This window comes from Acromyrmex echinatior, chromosome 9 (genome assembly GCF_024713525.1).
Source record: "Acromyrmex echinatior isolate Ae372 chromosome 9, ASM2471352v2, whole genome shotgun sequence".
In the NCBI taxonomy this organism is placed as follows: Eukaryota; Metazoa; Arthropoda; class Insecta; order Hymenoptera; family Formicidae; genus Acromyrmex; species Acromyrmex echinatior.
This window is the reverse complement of record NC_141860.1, coordinates 9983903-10002616: the sequence shown is the minus strand read 5'-3', so window position 1 is coordinate 10002616 and position 18714 is coordinate 9983903. Positions and strand designations below refer to the sequence as shown.

At 40.2% G+C, this 18714-nt stretch overlaps 2 protein-coding genes across 5 annotated transcripts in view; one reads left to right on the top strand and one right to left on the bottom strand.

Annotated features, from left to right (window-relative positions):
• Nucleotides 1–127: 127 nt before the first annotated feature.
• mRpL50 (mitochondrial ribosomal protein L50) lies at nucleotides 128–4536 on the bottom strand. 2 transcript variants are annotated; one of them, XM_087409798.1, is made up of 5 exons: nucleotides 4055–4233; nucleotides 3767–3864; nucleotides 893–1095; nucleotides 434–553; nucleotides 128–330 (listed from the first exon to the last, which is right to left on the bottom strand). In XM_087409798.1, exons 1-5 carry the CDS (start codon nucleotides 4127–4129, stop codon nucleotides 197–199), a joined length of 630 nt encoding a protein of 209 aa, XP_087265924.1. In that variant the 5' UTR covers nucleotides 4130–4233; the 3' UTR covers nucleotides 128–196. The 2 variants fall into 2 exon arrangements, with proteins under 2 accessions (XP_087265924.1, XP_011066692.2); XM_011068390.2 differs by lacking the exon at nucleotides 3767–3864 and having other exon boundaries at nucleotides 4055–4536.
• The window catches only part of skd (mediator complex subunit skuld), a 34476-nt gene continuing 20279 nt past the window's right edge, over nucleotides 4518–18714 (top strand). For all 3 annotated transcript variants that reach the window (XM_087409788.1, XM_087409786.1, XM_087409785.1), the window contains exon 1: nucleotides 4518–4603. In XM_087409788.1, the coding sequence (XP_087265914.1) occupies nucleotides 4535–4603 (69 nt within the window). In that variant the 5' untranslated portion in view covers nucleotides 4518–4534. The remainder of the gene's footprint in view (nucleotides 4604–18714) is intronic.

Genomic DNA, 18714 nt, shown 5'->3' with positions numbered 1-18714 from the left:
TTTAATTTTTAGAACTAGAAAAAGATGAAAAGTAAATTGAATCAAGATAAAAAATAATCTACATTGATAGGCACGGTATACATTATTTCTGTACGTTAGAATGTCCGATCTGAAGAAGATCGCAGGGTGATGATTATTTAACAAGTTTATTATTTTTATATAATACAACTTTTGCAATTGTTTCAATAATGATCCCTTAGATCTTCATCTGCTCGTCCAACCATGGATTGTCCTGGATATGCCCAGGATATTTCTTCTTATATTTCAAACCAGTAACGAGAGTGGAGCTTTTCGGGAACGCCGTTTTGCCGTTGAACATCGAGTCGGTATCTGGAGAGAGAAAAAAAGGAAATTTTATCACTGTACAAACACTGGCCTGTGGGCCATTGGAAAAACAGCGTGACAGTTCTGTAAATTCCGTGGGATATCTCACCCGGATGGAATCGATGATAATCCTGTTGGATGTGCAAATTCTTGGGCAAATCCATTTTACGCAGCGCTTCGTATGGAGTCGTGTTGTCTATCGGTGTCGAATAAAATTGCTTCAGATCCCCTATGTATTTAAGATTCACACTTATTTATTATTGTCGATTGATCGATGCCGTACGTCAGGTTGGTGTAAAATATTCGTCATTTCTTATCATTGAGCTTTTTGTCAAAAAATAAAAGAAAACCAAAGTTTGAAAGAGTGGGCTCGGAAGATGGATCTTTATATATTATTTTATTATTTAAATAAATAATATATTATATTATTATTATTATTTAAATAAATAAGAGAGTGTATCAAAAGGTGGCCAATTTCGATATTGCTTGGGAATGTCTTTTTTTTCAGTTGATAAGTATGATGAATCTTTGACACTTGATAGGTCGAGAAACTTTTTTGTTTGCCAACCGATACTCTCGATGGTGTAAAGCAATGAGTTGGGGATAGAATGCTTAAACTCCCTCTCGCAGGCGACGAACAGCTTAAAGCGAAGAACGTGATCCTCGAGCTTTGTGTCATCGCTCACGGGGATGGTTTGATTCTCGCAGATTCTGTCGATTCTCTCGGCTGCGTTTTCCGAGGGTTCGTAAGACTTTTGCGATCTCAGAAATCTGAAAGCAGATATACGCAATCGCCTCACATCGTAGATAATAATTCGGCGTCACAAGATTTCTCGGTGTGAAACAACATCTTGAATAATTTATGTCTATTTCTGTCTAATTTATTTTCTATTTTTTTAGAACTAAAAAAAGAAGGTAAAGAGTAAGTTGAAGCAGGAAAGTTAATTTACATTATGAAAATGGACATTAAAACAAAATAAATTGAATTCCGATGGTTTTTCATGATGATATCCAATACCTGTCCAAAAGAAAATTTCAAAATGAGGAGTAAGAAGAAGAGAAAACGATCTTTTATTATTTATATCAATGGTCTCGTCAATTCGATTCTTGGCGAAAATAAAAGTCAGAGTGCAAATTAAATGCAAGGGAAGAATAACAGAAATAAAGAAATAAACAAAGTTTCTAAAATTGAGACATCAAAATATTTATGCTTCTGCATTTCGTTGGATCAATTTTCATCTTCTAGAAGGAATCGATTATGTATCTTGCAATGAGGTGAAAATTTCACAAGTAAGCAAATTCATTAAGAACTGACCAAATTATAAATAAAACTGTATTCTAGCAAATTCGCTCATTTAATTTTATATAATTTTCACTTCGTTTTAAGATATATATATATTCGACCTCTAAGGAGTTAATTATGAATCTTGAAACGAGGTGAAAATTATAAAACTAAGCAAATTTACTAGGTGTCGATCAATGGAATTATAAGCGTTTTAATAAATTCGTTCACTTTTGTAATTTTCACCTCGTTTTGAGAAACAATTGACCTGAAATCCAGACAATTGAGAGTGAGAGAGAGAGAGAGAGAGAAAGAGAGTAAAAAAGATAGATCTCTCCAAAATTGGCCAATGATAACTGCCAGGACCTAAACGTTCAGGACTCGCGCACTTTTCGCAGGAAAGGAATTTTGCTCTCTTTTTCTCTCCCGCGCGATGAAATTTGTCGTGACGCGTGAGAGGAAAGGACAAAGGGTCCTGAAAGAAGGGCAGCGGTGAAAGGAAGAGCGGGGAAGAGATCGATGCCCGCTGACCGTACGGTGCTGCCATCCTGCGCGCTCTCCTTCTCTCATTGGACGGCGCTGAACATCGGCGTATTCGGGACATTCGGGTGCCCCGCACCGAAATTCGCAAAACGACGTGGCTGCGGTTCGCTTTCGTAAACAATAATCAATAATCAATCCTGGTATGTCGCGGGTACCGTACGACGCCGATCGCGACCGCCTTTTCCTCCTCGATTCAACATCATTTGTTCCAGGAGAATCGATCTTGTCGATGGCGATCGTCACGGATGACCGAAAGTCACTCCGTTGATTAATCTGTCTATTAATCGAGAAGGGGAAAAATTTAAATGAGAATCTTTTCCGCGATTATGTATACACGGCGACGAGTACACCGCGTTCTTGGAGTCGACAAACCCAATCGTATCGGAATCGTTTCCTCGCATGTTTCTTCTACTATTCGATTTTTTATATGAAAAGAAATGTAATATTTTTCTGTTGAACTCGGCCCTTTTGTCTACCGTTGCTGCGTCACAGCGTCACCCGTCCATCTGGCGCTTTTGAAAACTCGCGGAAATTGCACGGTCAATTTTTCGCTCGGTAACTACTCCGTTTCTATCAATGTAGTTTAATTTTAACCTTGATTCAACTTTTTATCCTTTTCTAGTTCTGAGAATTAGAAAAAGATGAAAAATAAGTTGAACCGAGATTAAAGTTAATCTATACTGATAGAAATGGATATAAATCGCGCACAGCGGTATAGAAATATAGATAGATAAATAAAGGCGTTTATTGTTGTACGGCAAGCTATGTAAAAACATAGAAATAAGAGAAAATTATGAAAACAGAAATGTACAATTAACAAAGATAATATAACAAAAATAAATTAAACTGATATTAAAAGGGAAAAAAAGATTGACGAATGTAAAGAAACACTAAAAACGTAAATATTCTTTTTCGGTCTTTCATTTTTTTCCTTTTTTATTTTTATTTATTTTTCGTATGTTGCGACTTTAAATCGGCATGTAGGTCGGACTTATGTCCATTGCTACCAATTTAGATTAACTTTAATTACAATGTAATTTATTTTGTATCTTTCTCTAGTTCTAAAAATTATGCCCATTTCTATTAATCTTAATCTCGGTTCAACTGACCTTATCTTTTTCTAATTGTACAAATTAGAAAACAATAAAGAGTCCGAGATTAAAGTTAATCTAGATTGATAAAAATGAACATTAATGGGTCTTTCCCCCTATTATAAATTAACATTAATCTCAATTCAACTCACTTTTCATTTTTTCCAATTCTAAAAATTAGAAAAAGATAAAGAGCAAGTTGATCCAAGATTAAAGTGAATCTACATCGGTAGAAATGGACATTAAAAGTCAAAGCGCGACGTCACGGGGGTGGAAGAGCGGGGAGGGGTTGGGTGAGGGGGAGGGGAGAGGGGAAGTCGGGAGAGAGAAGCGAGGACGCACGGCCCTGAGGACCTGTCAGATTCGTCGGACGATTGGCTGAGGCGCGGGGGAGTGGTGGTAGAAACGGTTAATATGGCCGCGGTGCGGCCACCGTTAGTAAGGCAGCGCCGCTACGTAACGCAAATTTTACCGTACGGCTGCGCGACGTGAGGCGCTACGACGTGTCGGACGCGAGCGCGCTTACCCGCGGGCGGCGAGCGATTCCCCGGCGGAGTCGATCCGCGCCTTCACCGTTGGCTTCTTCTGCTTCTTGTACCGGGCGATTCCGCGACGCGCGATCACCTGCGGGGGAAAAAAAAAGTGGAAAGAAATGACGATCTCGGTATTCTCGGTTAGTGACGCGTGTGCCGTCGCCCACGAACGTATAACTCGCGCGCGCGACGACGCGAGTGAATAACGTTCGATGGATGACTGGATGGTGTTTGTGTGTGTAGACGCGCGTGGCGTCTAGAATTATTAGAAATTCACTGACCGTGCTGGCGGCGAGGATAGCCGATGTACTTTTAAACGCGCTGGTAAACGAGCCATGCCTGATGAGCGCCGCCATCTTTTCCACGCTCGTTGTCGTCGTCGTCGTCGCCGTCGCGGTGTCAATAGCAGCAGCAGCGGCAGCAGCAGCAGCACCGGTGGTGGTGGTGGTGGTGGTAGCAGCAGCAGCAGCACCAGCAGCAGCAGCGACGGTAGCCGTCGACGGCAACTAGAACTGCGGCAGTGAGCGTTAGGGGGCGCACCCGGCGGCTGCGCTTGTTGTTTCCCATCGCCGCCCGCCGCCATTTTACGGTCGCCATTGAGAAGTGAAAACCCTTCTAAATGTACGAATCCGAGTGAATAAAGCGCGGTGTTTAGCCCGCTCTCGTACCGCGGAATTCTCGTGCAAGCGGGATAAGATCGGCGACGGAGTTGCCGTTCGAGTGTTAGACTAAATGAGTGTACGGCGTACGATGGAGAAGCCATGACGCATCCGTCGCATCAAACCAACGGCGCCAGCCTGGAGGACTGCCACACGAATTTCTTCGCACTGGTGAGTGGATCGTCCGCGTATTCGTGCGCGAGCGCGCGGACGCGCGTTCTTTGCCCGCAATTCCGATTCCCTCATCCTTGTCCCCGGGAATACCCAATGATACTGGGAGTCTGCTCCGAATTTCCGCGCGACTCGGTTCGGCGAACGCGAGATGATCTCGCCTGGAGAACGGGAGCGAGAGCCCTCCCAAGGTGGCTGCCGCCGCCGCCGTCGTCGTCGTCGTCATCGTCGCCGCCGCCGCCACCGTCGCCGTCGTCGCCGCCGTCGTCGCCGTCGCCGTCGTCGTCGCCGTCGTCGTCGTCGTCGTCGTCGTCGTCGTCGCCGTCGTCGCCGTCGTCGTCGTCGTCGTCGTCGTCGTCGTCGTCGTCGTCGTCGTCGTCGTCGTCGTCGTCGTCGTCGTCGCCGTCGCCGTCGCCGTCGCCGTCGCCGTCGCCGTCGCCGTCGCCGGCGGCATCCCACGGCCTCGTAACGTCACGACGCGAATACGAGCGAGCGAGGAACCGAATGAACGAGTGAGCGAATGAGTAATGAGAGCGAGAGAGAGAAAAAAAGAAAGAAAGAAAGAGCGCGACGACCATCGTCGCGCCCCGAACATTAACCTATATTCGTGGCGACGTCGCCGAGTGTCTTGCACTCGTCGTTCATCGTCGCCGACGTCAATGTCAACCATCGACGTCGTCATCGTCGTTCCTGTCGCTTATGTTGCTGTTGTGTATCGCCAGAGTCTTCCCCCTTCCCCTCCCCGCCGCCTGTCCTCGCGGCGGCCCCGTGCGTGCGTGCGTACGTACGCACGTACCGTACGTATGTATGTGTATATGTGTACATTAGTGAGATTTGAAGTTTTGTTGTGTCGAGCCAATGTCACGCCTGATTCACGTCAGACCCCGAAGTCTTACGGTACGTTGGACGAGACGGGGAAAAAAAGAGAGTCGATGTGCGTGCATGCGAGCGAGCGAGAGAGAAAGAGAAAGAGATAGAAAGAGAAAGAGCGAGAGAGTAACGAGTGGGAGGTGCAAGGAGGGAGAGAAGTGACCGCGAGAGGAGAGCGGAGAGAGGGCGAGAGAACACAAGCAAGCAAGGCACGCCGTGTGTCCCGTAGTCTCTCTTTCCATCTTTATCTTTCCCTCGCTTTCTTTCTCGTTCTCGAGTGATATCGCATCTCGTATATCTTCCAAGCGAGAGACACTCGATTCTTGGTATCGGTCGCGGGTGTCTTCGAGCCGCGAAAATTCCGCTGAGAAAATCACTCCGCCGACGTTCCCGCCTCCCGGATTCTTTTTCGCAAGCGCGCATGAAGAAGGAGGAGGAAACGGCAGCGGTGGCGGCGCGAGAACGGATAGCGGAGATATCTCTCTCTCTCTCTCTCCCCTCCCTCCCTCTTTTTCTCTCTTTCTCTCGCGTAACATTCCTTTCGCCTCAACGACTTGTGTCGTGAGGGAGGCAACAACGTGCGGTGTCTCGCGTCGCGTCGCGTTGCGCCGGCCACCGTCGAATGAAAACTGTGTCAGGCGATTTTACAAAGTTCGCTTCTCCGAAGACGAGATCGCGCGAAACGTTATACGCGAGTATATATTCGTTTTTCGGTGGCCACGATCATTTCCACGAAGACGTGGAATCGCGACGAAGCGCATGCGAGAAATTGGTTGGCTGTTGTACGCGGTTAGCTATCTATACCTATACCTATACTTATACCTATATACCTGCGCGAGAGGAAGGCCTCGTCGCGCTTCTCTTCTCTGTTTTCAAGCGCTACTTCTCTTCTCTACTCGCTGATTCCGCGCGTGTGCGTGCGACTCACGCATACACGCTCACGTCACGCATTCGACACAGAGCCTAACGGCGAGGCGGACGCATTTTTCTACCGTTCGTTGCATCTCGTGTTCTCACAGAGCGCGGCTAAACGTCACTGCGAACGGACGACGCGTCCGTCATTCTTTGCTCCTCGGAGAGATCCTCGTCGCAGCTTCGGCGTGTCATGGTTTACATATTTTGTGACCTGCACGACATGAGTCCAGATTCTCCAGGATCGTTGAAACTAGAGACCCCATAACTGAGTCTGGCCACGAGCAGTTTTGCTAAAACAAAAGTGAGAGAGAAGAGTATATATACTGTTTCTTTTTTACATGTGCTGTTTCATTCTACACTGAAAAAAATTAACAGCATTGTTTTCAATGAAAATAATCTTGTTGATTTATATATAACGGTATTAATGAAAGAGAGAGAGAGAGAGAGAGAGAGAAACAAGTAAAATTTTATTAAACCAGAGGAACATGAAGTATTTGTTTTATTAATAGTGTTATTGAATTAATAAAAATGTTATTTTCAATTAAAATGTAATGCTATTGATATAACGTTACTTTTTTTAGTGTAACTTATACTGTCTTATTCATTCTAATTTTCATAATAATTGAAGTTGACAAAAAGGCTAGGCCAATTAATAATATATCACACATGTAGTGGCTAAATTCTGTTATAGGATTGATTCTCCAAAGAATCTCTTGAAACGGATATCACGGAAGGGTATTCCTTAGAGATTTTACAAATCTCAAAATCAATAAGAAAGTCTTATGTACATCTCTCTTTCTAAACAAAATAGTTAACAAAACAGACGAGACGACAGGTCTGAAAATATGCCTAAAATAACCGGATAGCTATTTTTTCCTTCTCATCGAGGACGTTTCGACCATTCATTTTTTTCCCCCCCAGTCTGTATGAATTCATAATTTATAGATGGTAATGTAAAGAATATATGTCAATTTGCGAAACAATAGAAGAGTTCAAGGGTGTTTGGATAAATGAAACACAAATATGAAACGTTAATCGTAAGAGAGAGAAAAAACTTTTGAAGCAATCTGTTAAAGATATATTAATAAAATAATAAAAGGAATAAATATATTAATATCAGAAATTAATAAAAGTAACTGAGAATAAATAACTTATTATTGAAAAGAAAAATATTAATATATCAAACCAATTATTAATGTACCAAAATATTAATATACAAAAAACTAGAAATATAGGCTAAAAAAATTCTTAAATGACAATATCTTTTTGTGTGAAAATAAACAGACGCAAAACAGTCGATTAAGATTAATGTAATTTAATAATATAAATTTTACGAGGAATGATACTTAAATCATGCATGTATCAAAATCTGAAAAAAATCGAAAATCACATTTGCATTCTCATTACATGAGCACAGTATTTACTTTTGGAAAAACGATAACGAATTTCCTATTCAGCTTCGGGTTTCAATTTATTCCGTATTATACGAAAAATCGTGAAAAAGAGCTATTTATAGTAAGTCAAGAATTTAATATGCGAGAGATTATCGTGTGAAGAAACCAGTTCGATTCATTTTGTGTTTCATTGACGGATTCTTGCGCGGCACGTGTCTTCATTTACTTACGATCGATATTTATTATTCCTCGAAATCAGTAACATGCGCGACGATTTTTCGCTTTCGGCTAATGGGAATTTTTCCAGAAAAAGAAATACATTAAAAAAAGAGATACATTCGTTTATTCGCATATTTTACATTTGCGAAATTCGCACCAATGACATGTACATTTTTACAATGTAAAAATCCGACAGAAACCGTTTTTAGTTTTATGCGGACGAGCGGAGTTGCGCTTTAAATCGGCGCGCGTTCCGTTGAATTCCGACAAAGCGACGGGCTTTTGGAGCTTTATGAAAACCACGCTGCGAGCTAATTCGACCCGTCAGCGAAGCAGCGAATGTATTTTATTCGATTAAACGCGATATATACGCATACACAAATTTATTGCAAAATCTAGCAAAGCTGTTTGATCGCAAAGGTAGCGCAGCGGCTATTGACATCCCAATTAGTTTCTTTATGTCGCACGAATATGTGCACGATTAACACAATTTAATCAAATGCCAGTCGCAATTAATGACCTGAATAATTACATGGATAAATAGAGAAGCGTTATGAAGGTTTTTATTGATAGAGATTGTGTTAATCTCTGTAATCGTCTTTTTCATGATTTGATAAGATTTTTTTTCAATTATATCTTTATTTATCAGCTGAGAACTGTAATAAATTCACATAAATAGTTTTCACATTCTCATGAGAAAATTAACTCATGTGGATGGTTCGTGGAACGATTGCATACAACTACTTAATTAATCTACCTAATTAATATTTACACACGTGTGTCAGAAATCGATTTGCATAAGTCACATTTCTAAGTATCGAAGCATAATTAATCGAGAGTTTGTTTAAAGCTTATATTCAATAGAAATTGAAAGCCAAATGTACTACCTACGTGTCAGATGCGACCGATTAGCTTTTATTCGCGCGACATAAACATTTTTTTTTCCAGCGGAGTAAATATACTGAAAAAAGAATAATGTTATACCAACAGTATTATTTTAATTAAAAATAATTTTAATCCAATAACACTATTAGTAAAACAAATACATTATGCTTGTGTTTTAATAACATTTTATTCGTTTCATTAATACATGTCATGAATTAACAAGATTATTTTTAATTAAAATAATGCTGTTGATATAACATTATTTTTTTCAGTGTAGGAAACAATTGTGTATTATAAAAGGTGTAATAGAACGTATACAGAAGCATATATAAAATATATCTCCGTACATTATTAGCTATTAATTATTCAAGAATTCACAATTTTTTTCTCTATAGAATATCATTTCGAGCGAATTATTTTCTGGAATGAAGTTGGTGTAAACATCAGAATTGTCCGTGAAAACAAGTCTGACGATGCGAAACGTGTAACGATTAAGCTTAATTACTATAAGACGGCGTGTTACATTATTGATATACACAACGACTTACAGGTTTCACGCGCACCGTCAAATATTGCGAAGAAATCGCTCGTGGCAGTTTTTATGCCTACAGTCTCGTGTAAAACTTGAGTGCGGCACGTAAGAATATTCTCATACAGTGGTACTCAAACAATTTTTCGAGACAGCGACAGTAGCTAACGAGAAACGCGCCAATCACGCGTGCCTAATCGGATTAATTAAGTAACGGAGGCACGCAATGAAGATAATACTGTCGATTAGTAAACTTGAGCAAGAGAATTTCAATTAAAACATAAATCGTCGCGGCAACTTTAACACAAGTTGAGGCATTGATAAAGTGAAATTCAGTGAGAATTATAATAATATAAGAATATTCCTTTTCAAATACTTTATTTTTGATGTATATAAATAGTCAATTAATAATGTTTACAAATAGACGATTAATATTTACAAACAGAAATTGAAACGATTTCACAGCAGTCTACGGTAAAATTTCATTGAAAGCTAGCGAGATAAAAGTAAATAACTTTTGCAAATAAACGATATTTCCAAAAGCGAATCGTTGCGTATTATACGGTTGCATAGTTGTTTAACAAAATATTTAACATTTGCTATCATTGGGTCCACTTTGACCCAATCGATATCCTTGACATAGCTGCGGTTGCTTTTTGCAATAAAAGTATAGCGTCAGCTTGAAAGATATAATTCAATGAATAAGATTGTGTGTATGGTGGTTTATCCGTCTTCCCCTTCGACTCACAACAGCGACGTGTTGCGATCAAATTTAGTGTGGCGCGGTGGAAATTACGTTGGTAAAATCGATCAGCTACTTCATCTGGTGTACCACATCTCGTGGCAGACCGCTGAGATCAAGATGACAGAACGGCATTGCCTTCGAAAATATCAAATACGTCGTCAATCGGTGGTGATTATTTAAATACGATCGCGTCACGCCCATCGCATTAATCACGTTTTACGATCATTAAACCAAATCGATGATAAATTTATCGATGATCGAAATTCTAAAACACGAACTTTATACTAAAAGCTTTCCTCGAAATGTCAAAATTAATTAGCAAAACAGATTGACAGCAACAGATGTATTTTTTCATAGGTGACAGCTAAATTAAATATTATTTTAAATCATTTAAAAAAATTTGTTAGAAAATTTATTGATACGAAGAAGAACGTCCAATGGACATTATTATCAGCGAAAAAGTGACGAATATTAAAAATATAAATATTTGAAACTTAAAAAGTAATTTCCAGTCAAAATTATTTATATTCGAAATAGGAGACTTCACTATATATATTCATCGTTGAAACGAAACTCGATCTGCCGCACATAGGTCTGTTTTCTGTGGCTAAACCAGTATACAGTTTTGAAACTTAAAGTGAGATGGGCATACGTTTGATATTTGACGAAAGCGAGAAAGAGAGTTCCAGTACATTCCAGTGCAAGAACAAAAAACAGACCTAAGGAGAATGCATGGGAGCTACGCGAACATACTAATTTTCGAATTTCTGTAGATCCGAATCGTACTGTCGAAAGCGAGTCGTCTGATAAAAACGCTTTGTTCTGCGGCATTCTGCGGAGAATCGCCCACCATAAAAACGGACCACCCTGTATATGTCCCTATTTCGCACGGGTTTGGGAACCGCTGGGGCAGCTTTACGCGGCCACGTCGTCGTAGCGTTCCAGCGACTCCCCGCGTTCTCGCAGGCGTAGATACGTCAGGCACGCGGCGGCTTCTCGCGGCACCGACGAAGTCACTCGGCTAGATTATGCTGAAACTGGTGCTCTCCGGCGGGAGAGAGAGAGAGAGAGAGACAGTAGGGGAAGCCGCGAACGGGGTCCCCCGCCCAACCTAGGTGAAAGCCTTGCACCGACTCTTGCGAGGACGCGGGTTACAACTATGGAAGAGCCTCGGAACACGGAACACCGTGTCGAGTTTCGCTTTGCTTTTACATCGTACTCTCTTTATATCCTCCCGTTGCCGGTATTGTTAAAAAATACATTACTTGTTTTATTTTACTTGTTGATAGGCGGAATCCCTTAAGCAAAAAGCGTGCAAATTTATGATAATGCGACACGATGTAATTGATTTTGTGGACATGACGATGATATGATTAATAATAAAATTAATTATATCTTTGCGAAATGTACAAATTTGCAAAGGACATTAAACGACGCTCATTTATCATTGTTTTTGAAATAGCAAGATGAAACCATGCGGTTCTCTGAATTTTTCGACACCTCTTTTTGTAATAAAGTTTTGCAATCGATTGCAGCTCGCTCATACCGGGTGTCCAAATACGAACCTCTTATTCATGAGTGGACTTGCTATTGACATTGCCGTATTCAGAAGTGCTCAATCATCCTCTCGTTCCCAATACGCTCGGATAAAGATGTATTTTAAGGAGGCTTTATGCATCGTGCATCCTGACTCGGTAGTTGTATACACACACACATACATTTTTCTTCTTTATTGTATTTAGTTATTGAAACGTCAACGGTTAATTTCGCTCAGGTCTGATCGGATTTTGTCTTTATCGCAAGTACACATATGGGACTCCGAGATATACATCTTATTTATATGGAAAAAACGAAATATCTAAAATTTTTTTTGCTGAAGTATCTAAAAATTTAGTTATATGTAGATACAGATTTAAAAATAATTTTGGATTATCAAAAATAATTATGTATATGAGCAAATTAATTGCTACAATGTCAAAACCTCTTGCCTCGCTTGAGAAAAAAAAATTTTTGGTTAAAAATGAATTAATTTATACATACAGAAAAAAATTAATTTATTGCTAAAAAAAGTGATTACTCAATTTATTTCTTTCTTTTTAAATAACAATTATCTCTAAATATAAAGCATATCTTTTGATAATAATCTTAAAATATTACAAATTTTTAAGAAAAACTCATTATTATATGTACTCAATATAAAAATTTATTTTCATTTGAAAAATATTATAAAGTTGATAGAAAATACGACTTTATATAATAAGCAAATCCAATTTGTTTTAATTTAATAATCTTGATTGAAATATTAATTAAGCTTATTTTATAGGATTCAGCATATATTTTGAATAATGATGTTTATAATGATAGATTTACGGATATATGAATTTCGAAATACTTGAAACAAATAATTATTACTTACATGTATTTTTCTGTTAAATTTTGATCATATCAATCAAAATTTCGGTCATTATAATTGGACATCTGGTTATCTCAACTAGATTATTTAGAGTGTTTTCCATCAAGAGACACAGATGACACAATGAATTATTGCATTCTTATTGTTTGTCAATGTTAAAGCGATTTTTTAATAAATCGAGTTATCATAGAAATGTTTAATTTTTTTATGTAACTAAGTTGAAGTACTGAAATTGATGTGTGCAAAATTCTATGGTAGATGAAATAAGAGAGAAAAGATGTTGAAAATATAATCTTTCACGGTTATATTTTATATTTAATATAAAAAAAAACTTAGTGATATATAAGACTCGCAAATGCTTCTTTGACTAACTGCACACAAATCTTACCATAGACTTTTCTTAAAAACGAGATTATAATAGTTTAAAAAATTACGATTTCAATGATCACAAAAAATAACGGCCATTCTGAAAAGTTATTTACGTTCATAAATTTACATATAAATTTAACCTCGAAAAATAACATAAACATCTCATCTTGTTTTCGTTTAATGAAGATGCAGCTTTTACTATTTTATGTTCCATACTATTTCATTAAGATATACACGTAATTTCAATATTTCATCCAAATTATGCAGATATTTGTAATTTTATATTTGGGCCCTCGTGAGACACCCCAAATTTTCGGCATTTTACTAAAGAACCACCTTAAATAAAGATGAAATGATCATTGTGTTACACTATGTCTCTTGAGTCTTGCAAAGCACCAACAATCATAAAATTCTGATTCATTTTCAACTAGAAATTTTTCTCACCGCACATAATTATTTTGATGATTCAACAAATAATTTTCAAATCTAACTAAATTTTTTAGATACTTTAGCAAAACCATTTACCGTATACATTGCGATGTTACTCGGAGTTTTTTCAGAAATCACATTTGATATCAAAATCCTTCGTGCGTTCGTAGATCGCGCATGTCGACAGATTCAGGCCAACCGTTTTCACCGTTGACGGTGATTAACCGTCTTAAGGATAATTAGAGGGAAGAGACGGAAGTATTATGGGAGAAATATCGAGCGTCGGCGAGTCTATATTTGCTGAGAGGGGCGCGAATCTGAAAGAGGCGGCGGTTCCACCGCGGGATGAAAGGCAGACGGCGGGTGCGATTCCGTTACTGTGTACGATTCCTGAGGAAAATATGCCGGTGGAATCGACCGGTGCGGTGGCTGCGCGGCTCCGAAGCACAAAGGCGATTGTCGAAGGCGAATTTTAAACTATCCGTCGTGATTTGGCGGGATGGGGAGGAGCAAAGGAACGAGAGGGAGGAACACGCGACGAGGAGGCCTCTGCGCCCTGGCTAATTCCCCCTGCTGAGACAACAACGGGCCCTCGTCGTCGTTGCTCGCCTATCTCAGGTTCGAAGCTTCTTTCTCCTCTCTCCCTCCCTCTGCATCTCCTTCGTCTCCTCCTTCTCTTTGCTGCATCCTTTTCTTCTTCCTTCGATCTCGGCGACTTAAAAATAGACCGAGTGCGAGGATATTGTGACGATTAGGAAGCGAACGGTTTATATACAAGGTGTCTCTCACTAAGCACCCTTTTAATTCGCGGATTTTTTGGTGATTTATATCCGTTTCCGTCAATGTAGATTAACTTTAATCTCGGTTTTATTTCTTAGAATTAGAAAAAGATGAAGAATAAATTGAATCGAGATTAAAGTTAATCTACATTGATGGAAACTCGCATTAGTGTTAGGAATGCACTTGTCTTTAAAATGTTTGAGGACGATTCATGAGGACTATAAAACTTTAAATGTACTTTATCAATACGTTTCGGGATAGTCAATGACGTAAATTTAAAAGTCGAGTTTCCCGTCAAGCGTATAAAACGCTTCGGCGCTTGATGCAAGGTTTTAGTGATTTTATAACAGTAATTTCGTAAACAATTTGCAAACGAGTCTGCTAGCGTTTATAAATAAATATGCGTTATATATACGTGGTTGCATACGTATGCAGTATGCACACGCTTCAAGCGAAAAAACATAGTTTTCAAGTTACATTAATTCAAGTTACACTAATAAATATTAATCGACACTTATAGAACGTTCAGAGGAAATATCGAAATGTTGCTGTGTCGGAACAGCAAATCTGGGGGAGGTTTGAGCAGCTCTTACATTAAACATACAACTCTATCATTTTTTTTCACAGAATAATGAAAAAAAGTATCTACTTTTCTTAGTCTTGGCACAGAAAAGGGAGATAGAATCATCCGGAGTAATTACAAAATTCCTGACGAGAATAAAAGCGAAAAGATATAAAGTATTGTATCGAACGAACGCCAAATAAGCGAATGTAACGGAATTCGTAATTATAATATCAGCGATCTGCTTCTTCTCAGTTGAAGAGATCATTCGCTACAACTTCACTCCGTTTATCCCGGACTTCACTAGTCCGAAGTTTACTTCTCTTAGCGATTTGTTTGTATGTATCGGCATAACCGTTACGCTTCACTACACCTAATAACACACTATTACTTCGAAATGCTGTTCCTGTCACGCTCGTAACATCGCGCCTTTTCGAAAACTCAAACGCAACTCGTCACAAGGCGCCTTTCTATGCTGATGCTCGACGCTCATTTTCTGCGTCAAAATAAGTTCTATCGTTCATTTGCTGCAACAGTGACATAAATTGAAAAACAAGATTCTTTTTAAAAAAATGTTTGAATATTTTGAATCATTAAAATTTTGTAATATTAACTTGGAATACAATTTTGATAATAACTGATGATAGAAGAATAAAAGTATATTCTTTTAAAGTATGATATTCTCCTTTTTTCTTTATTTTTTCATTCTTTTTTATAAAGTTTTTAAAGCAATTAAAAAAAATGATCATTTCTGAGTTATGTCATTGTAGATTGTGGAAATGAGCGATATGACTAAAATAGACGCTAGAAAATGAAAATGCAAAAAGATGTAGCGTCGTGTATGTAGCATTTAATCTTAAATCGGATTTATCAACAACTTCCAGTGTCAGAGGTTAGTGTCAAAATTCAGACCACGTGATCATACTGATCTTTTCAACTTCAACGTCTCATGAAATAGCACTTTAAGACCGGTATTCATAATCAATTCTTATATTTAACTGTCTTAAATAGAATCTTAAAATGTCATAAGACATCTTAAGACATTATTTAAGACAGTTTTAAAATAAGAATGGACTAAACGGATAAAATATGAATCCTGGCCTAAGACTATTTTGAAGATAACTCAGGGAAGGGATTCTTTTGTGTTGATTTTTAAAATATCTGCTCCGTGTCACGGCAACTAATCCCGAAGAGAAAAAAAAAATCGCGTACACGATAAGCAAACTCACTAAGCCGTGCCCTCGCTTTCAATTTCCTCTTCGAGAGCCTCTCTCTCTCTCTCTCTCTCTCTCTCTCTCTCGCTTTCGCGGAAGAACAGTCGAGTTACGTTATAAAGCCTTGCTCGAACGACGCGATAAAAAAGAAGAAAGAAAAAAGGTTTACGCGCGAACGAATAAGTCTACACATGCGATAAAAGAGCGTCTCTTGCTCGCGGAGAATCTCGCTGGTTAATCTCAAGCGGTCGATCGCTTGTGCGAATCGGCATCGGCGATGCACCGCGCCGCGATGCAATGCAACGCAACGCAACGCAACGCATCGCAGGTAACGCCCAACGCATTTTCAATGTTAACGCGCCTTCTTCTATCTCGCGGCACGTCCTACACGCCGTGGTACACGGGGTGTCTCACAGTAACTGATACGCGATTGAGATTTGAATTGAAGCTCGGAAGACGGAAACGGAACGTTTCGACGCTGAATGAAATCGATGCGCTTGTTTGGCGAAACGAGCTTTCGCCAACTGTATAAAAACGTCCGGATTTCGAGGATCTTTCTAGTGCCTGTACCACAATAGGGCCGTAAGAAATTAACCAATAGTCGATTATTTTTCTTATATCTGACTGTGATCAAATAAATTTCTCAAGACTTAGGGCGGGAGTGCAGAATCTTGCATAACGCATAAGAAAATGAATTGAGTCAAAGTCTTGCATTTTCTTCCTTTCTATAGAATAAAAGATTTCTGATTGGTTAATTTTTTTCTGCTTTATGCATTATGTGTTGGGCTAAGGTCTGTGTTCCGGCCTTTACTGCTTACGATCCTATTGTAGAATAGACACAAACGCAGCTGTGTGCGGGACACCCTGTATAAACACAGAGAACGTCAAGCTGCAGGAATCTACCGTAGCAGAGGCAAGCTCTCTCGACTAAGGCGATTACAACGCGAGGATCCGTGAATCTACTTTCAAGCGAGCGGCTCTCGGCTCGCTCGTTCGTTCGTTCGTTCGTTCGTTCGTTCATTCGTTCGTTCGTTCGTTCGTTCGTTCGTTCGCGAGAGAATTCTACCTCGTTACGCACACGCACGCGACATAACGTTCGTGCGGCTTTAACGGCGACGGGCGTAAGGAGGGCAGTAACAGAAATGGGAACCTATAGCAGGCGGGAATGCTCTCGGGTACCGTAAATACATTGCAGCGCAATAAAAATAGAATGCGGGATACCCCGCATTGATTGATATTTTAATCGTGACTGACCCCGCGCGGTGCGTCTTCTTTGCGCACGCTGAATACACGATTCTTTTTATTTTTTTCTCACACATTCATGCTTATCACCGGTTACGATACTGACGATGATACCTATAAATTTTCTGCTCGGGTGGCATTGCGGTTTGATATCGGCGCATAAATTGTTATGCTGTCACGATCATCTTCGTAACGTTTAGCATTACCTCGTGCGATTAATAGTTAGCTCGTCGTTTCTCGTAGACGATTTCATATAAACGCTTCAGCAACGACGCTATCTTATATCGTATTTCGTGTAGTGTATACGTTCACAAATATCAAACGCTTGAAAGATCGTTTACAAATTTCACGTTTTACACTTACAAGTTTTCATTGTATCTATCAAACGTATCTCTGAACCGCTGGAGGATTACCATAACAGTCGTCTAGAATGCGAACCTCGCGCGACACGTCGACCATCGGCCGGATCTCCCGTGGTCGCGCGAGAAAAAGGTACAGCCGGCTGGAGGGGGAGGGGGAGATGAAGGAGGAGAAGGAGGTGGCGGAGGCAAGCCGATGGCAGAGAGAGAGAGAGAGAGAGAGAGAGAGAGAGAGAGAGAGAGAGAGAGAGAGAGAGAGAGAGAGAGACGCAGCGTGGACGGATGGTTCGAGGGGATATGGGGGTTCCCCGAGTCGAGTCGAACGCGCGAGCCCACGCGGGCGGCCTTGCACGTCGCCTTGCTTGTATTGATCAGCGGGCTTGACAGCCCCGTAGCGTTACGACGGGCGCCTTTGGTTACTCACTCCCTCTCCCTCTCTCATCAACATTCGAACGATCGGTGCGCGCGAAAATTTTGTCTCGCCGTTGCACGGTGTGGTACACATATTCTCTTCCGTGAGGAAGAGAACGCGGGAAAGAGAAAGAGATATAATATAGATAGTTTTATTTATTATGCACTCTTAAGTGTTAAACATTAACAATAAGCGTAAAGGCATACAAAACAGTAAAAGAAATATTACAAAAAAGAAAATAATGATGGAAAATGTACATATTAAATATGTATATATGTATGTGTGTGTGTATGTGTGTATGTGTGTGTGCCCAAGAGAAGTCACATAATCACACTGCACCGGCATGTGATAGGCGCCACTACGCGCGTGGCGTCCCTACCTTCCGACAGTGTGCGATGTGCCGCTCGTCCTCTCCGCGGAAGGCGCGGAGCGTTATCGACCGATCGTTACGCCTCCACGAGACTCGGCCGCCGCGTACCACGCACTCTCGAGAAAGAGATGAAGCTTCTCTCTTGCCGCGATGAAACGAGATAGTCGTGTAACACGAATAGTCGTATCGCCGAGATTTCTCATTTCGGAATCTTGAAAATTCTGTGCCAATCCTCGAATCGTTATAGGATTCAATGACGTTTGTTACGACTCTATATATCAAGAGAGAGACAGAGATGCAGAGATATGACGTTGTGAGAGATATCTCGTATCAGTCGATAACGAATCCTGACCCGGTCACTGAGTAAGCGTCACCATATTCTGAAAGGCGATGCCCTCGATCTT

Bases quoted from the DNA above. Each gene is read 5' to 3' on its own strand.
- mRpL50 (XM_011068390.2), bottom strand. From the start codon at position 4,536: ATGGCTTCTCCATCGTACGCCGTACACTCATTTAGTCTAACACTCGAA. The intron at 554-892 runs GTTGGCAAACAA...TTAAATACATAG, and splicing joins TTACACCATCGAGAGTATCG to GGGATCTGAAGCAATTTTAT. The intron at 331-433 runs GTGAGATATCCC...TTCTCTCTCCAG, and splicing joins TTATCATCGATTCCATCCGG to ATACCGACTCGATGTTCAAC.